Here is a 4,578-nt window from a genome sequence, read left to right on the forward strand (position 1 = left end):
GAAGCAAAACTCATGATGTTTTAATCCAAATATTACATTGGAAAAAAATACCACAACACCAAACAAATTATTTTCTTGGGAAAACATGTTTAAAATGAAAATCAAAAAGACAAACAAAACTAGTTGATTGGGACCATGTGAGCTTATCGATGGTGCGCATCAGTTGGGTTTGCTGACTTTAGGGATCCAAATAATTATAGTGGTGTGGTAGAAGGTGTAAAAAACCTAAAAAATGGAAAAACATGTCTCTCTGTGCCACACAAAAAAGGTCTCACGAAACCAAGGCTTTAAAGTTGGCCCAAACTCTGAGCTATGTTGATGTGTTATCTTGCAACAATGTTAGATCGATGTGTGAGTATGTTCTGGATATGGGCATGTGTTCTGTGTTTGGACTTTGAATTTTCTCTTTTTCTATCAAATAGATATACTAATATATCACTTCGTAAGTTGGTATTAAATATGGAGTAACATTCCAGACCAACCAAGCATTGAAATGCATGCACACCCATATCACAATCCTCGAATAAAAGTAAGATTTGATCCATTCATTCACACATATAAATATACAAACCAAGAATGTATACATATTTTGAGAATAGGGGCCAGACCACTTTGGTATGACACAACTATTGCATAGAGGGCACAGGGAGAGAACCAAGAACCTTGAGGCTCGAGAGGTATCAGGAGGAATAACACTTCAATGCAGTCACATCTAGGGCCTTGAACTGCCACAATGGGTGTTGATAGCCTTGAGTTACGTGAAGGTGCCAAGTAGGCAGCTAAATGTATCCACATTCTAGTGGTCTCTTCTAGTTGAAGCGGGACTGCGACATTCCACGATACATCAAAGTGGGCTTACCTGTTCAAGGAGATTAAGGCAGCAACGGAGCATATGCGGGAAGTGTGTGTTTCGATGATAAAGAGTTATTATACTATTTTTTTCTCATGAACTAGCTGTGATGTGATGAACGACTATCGATTTATGGTGTGGAGGCTTCAAGCACAAACATATGTATTGAATCTTCTGCACCACGAATGTAATCCCCTATTTGTTGTCTAATAAAGCTATCTATTTACCCCAGAAAACACAACCTTATAGAGAAGGAAGTGGATAAACAAAATGTGCAAACTTTAGCAACTGTAAACTAGAGACTTAATAGTTCCATCGAAAAAGTTAAAGAACATTATAGACAGCCTAAGATTCCCGCATAAGTATATAGCTTTCCAATAAAAATAAAGGTTCATTCCGAAAGGAAATGAAAAATGCCACTGAATTAACAAAAATAAAGTAGATACGAGAGGGAGTAAAAGTAAAAAAAATGCGTGTCTCTCATAGGAAAATGTGCCGAGTACATTAAATTGGGTAGGCTTACTGTCCACACATTAAAAAAAACTGAGTAAGAGCAATCCGACTGTTCTACTAGTTTGCCAATTTGAGCAAATGAGCTTGTTTAATAACAGAAAAAGACATCGAACATAGAGTAGCTCAGATCATTAGATTTCTTATGGTGAAACCAATCCACCCAGGTTCAACTTCTAGACTTGACACATGTGCTCACATTTTCTTGAATATATTTTAGACTTTTCATTGATGTTCGTTTCGTCGATCTCAATATGTGCCGGCACGGAGCCTCTCGAAGGGGTGCTCATAGGGTAGGACTTGCATTTTGTTTTTTTTTGCGGAAAAATAGGATTTGCATATGTACGTTTCTTCATACTTATACCAGGAAAAAAGCCCATAAGACAAACAACGTGCAGGGACGTCTGGCCCAGGTGACATTGAAAAGCCAGTTTCCCGGGCCATGAGAGTGCTCGTGACCCGCAGATGCCCAATTCCCGGCCCATTGAAAAACCAGATGCCCAATTCCAGAGCCCTAGCCCATCCGACAGCCACCATTTTCGCCCATCTCCAAACTTCACCTCGCCGCCGCCGGACACACCCGCCGCCATGGGTGAGCTCCTCCCCCTCTCCCGCGATCTCGCCGGTTAGCACTCTCGCGCGGACTCTTACTCCCTCGTTCCCGACGAACTCGTGCTTCGCAGGCGCCTACAGGTTCGTGTCGGAGCTATGGAAGAGGAAGCAGCCGGACCTGACGAGGCTCGTGCAGCGGCCGGCGACCGTGCGCCGTCTCGGCTCCGATGCCAAGCAGGTTTGGCTTCCCTCTCGGATCCCACCCTCCCTCATGTTCTTGATGCGATGCGAGTAGTGTTATTCTGCTGTGTTTTTCGATATGTGCGGCCGCGTCGCCGTTCGTTACTCTAGCGTGTGAAATGTGACTGTGGGAAGACAGGTGCAGTTTTAGGTGACAAATGAATGGCGGTTGATTCTGGTGGAGATCTGCACTATGCCGACTCACGATGCTATGCAGACATGTTTATATGCTGCCAATCGGGCATTAATTTGGCATAAAGAAGCTCATCGAAACCTGTAGCATTAGCATAAGGCCCATTTGCACATGGCAACAATTTTCATCTCTGGAAACAGTTTAAACAGCACAGCTCCTGCCATATACTCTTGAGCGATATCACCCAGATGCCACTTAAACTGAAAAAAATTAGGTGTTTTGCGAATTGGAATTTGTATGATCAATTATGATAACAAGATGGAGACAGATTGCCTATTGGGCGATCTTCACGCAATATAGTATCGGAAGTTACAAGAACTTCTGAAACAGATGTGCATTTAACTCTAAACTTGTTCTATCTGTGATTAAAATTTCAAGTTTAAACACGGTCTATGTTAGGAGTATGAAAAATGAGAATTCTGATGGTTTTTTTCAGAATTATCCCTGATGATGTTTGTCTTTTTTCACAGGTTGTATTTAGACTTAAAATTTTGAAATGGTAGAGTAATTAACAGAAAAAAAGTTGAAGTATGTGTACGGAATTTCTAGATTTTCTCATGACTTCTGGTAGTAGAATAAGTCACTACATATATCGCGCTGTAGGAAAGGAAATAGTATTAGAAAACGGCTAGACGTCTTATTGCTGAGAAGAAAAGTAGTTAACTCATTTGCTACTTATTTTCTTGTAATTAACAATATCAACTTTGTTTATCATTGTAGCTTCACAAGCCTATTGAGGAGACCAATGAAGGTATATACCCAAGTAGGATGCACTCCCAGAACCTGCCTGCCAAGATACGCATAGCGATGAAATCTTTCAATAACCAAAATCACAATCTGAAGGGGCTTGAGCCTTACACGCACAAGATTGGGTTGCCTGAATCACGAGCCTTATACACCGTGTTACGATCACCTCATATTGATAAGAAATCCAGGGAGCAATTCTCAACGCACGTGAAGAAATTATTTGTGGTTAAAAAGGCAGAGACACATGAGCTGGCCAGGAAGTTCTTTTGGTTAAAACGACTTCGTGTATTGGGGGCTCAGTATGAAGTCAATATTAGTTTCAAGACCCGCTTGGATAAAATGATTGGCTGCAGCGAAGGTGGTGGCCTGCTTAGACAGTAGTTCCAGGCCAAAACAGAAGGCAGACACAGGAGAAAGGAGGTAATAACAAGATAACGAAATGTTTCTATTGTGGTTGAATTATCCCATGATTGAAATTAATAATAGGTTGGTTAGCCAATGGACTAATTGATTTTTGCTTGCTGGCTGATTCCTTGTGTTGCTGGCTGATTCCTTGTGTTGCTGGCTGCTTCAGGTGATCTGAGCCTGAGGTTACAAACTATCCAACTTCTGTGGTTCTTAATATCTGATCTTGGTTATTTCTATCGCGGATGGAACCATGTAATCTATTTAGTTTGGAGATGATGCCGATAATAATAATGTGGATTCAAGACATCGTTGATTTTTGCGTGATCTTGATTATAGTGATATCCTAATATCGTCTTAATCTGCCTTAGCCTGGATATATGAGCTAGCATGAATGTCTGAATGCATGGGAAATTAAGTACAGTAACTGAATCTTACTATCTATGTGTGTGTGTGAGAATTAATTCACCTGTGGGGTTGACACAGTCTGTTACCGTAAGCAGTTGCTACTCTGTGATGTATTGGCATGCTTGATTGAGTCACCCTTTCGTGATCCATCTCATTTATGTAGTCTTGTTCATAGCGGAGGGATAAGGCTGATAACAATGTTAGATCCATCTGTAATCAACTCCTGGAAATATCCATGTGCTGTGATCTGACAACAATGTTAGGTCTATGTGTAAATATGTTCTGGATATATGCACGTGTCTCTGTCTCGAGTCCCAAATTTCTCATTTTTCCGTCAAATGGACATACTAGTATATTACTTGGTACTATTAAATATGGAGCAGCATGCAACACCAACCAATTATTGAATCCATTAGTTATCATGGTCATTCACATGTATAAATATACAAGCCAAGAAATACATACACCGAGAATTCGGGCCATGTGAGTGCATAGAGCATGGGGATTTGGGGGAAGAAACAAGAACCTTGAGGCTTGAGAGGTATCAGGACAAACATTGCTTTATTGCAACGGCAGAGAGGAGGCAGTGCGTCCACAAATTGAGCAATATGGCCTAACGTGCCAAATGGTGAATGCTGCAAATCTGCTGCCCTCCAACTTTCCAGTTGGCTAC

At 41.1% G+C, this 4,578-nt stretch overlaps 1 protein-coding gene across 2 annotated transcripts; it reads left to right on the forward strand.

Moving 5' to 3' along the window:
* Nucleotides 1-1,803: 1,803 nt before the first annotated feature.
* Nucleotides 1,804-3,858, forward strand: LOC123068351 (uncharacterized). Of its 2 annotated transcripts, XM_044490927.1 has the most exons (4): nt 1,804-1,952; nt 2,044-2,150; nt 3,066-3,512; nt 3,667-3,858. In XM_044490927.1, exons 1-3 carry the CDS (start codon nt 1,826-1,828, stop codon nt 3,471-3,473), a joined length of 642 nt encoding a protein of 213 aa, XP_044346862.1. In that variant the 5' UTR covers nt 1,804-1,825; the 3' UTR covers nt 3,474-3,512; nt 3,667-3,858. The 2 variants fall into 2 exon arrangements, with proteins under 2 accessions (XP_044346862.1, XP_044346861.1); XM_044490926.1 differs by having other exon boundaries at nt 3,066-3,858.
* The last annotated feature ends 720 nt before the right edge of the window (nt 3,859-4,578 follow it).

The sequence above is a fragment of the Triticum aestivum genome, chromosome 3B (genome assembly GCF_018294505.1).
Source record: "Triticum aestivum cultivar Chinese Spring chromosome 3B, IWGSC CS RefSeq v2.1, whole genome shotgun sequence".
NCBI classification, from domain to species: domain Eukaryota; kingdom Viridiplantae; phylum Streptophyta; class Magnoliopsida; order Poales; family Poaceae; genus Triticum; species Triticum aestivum.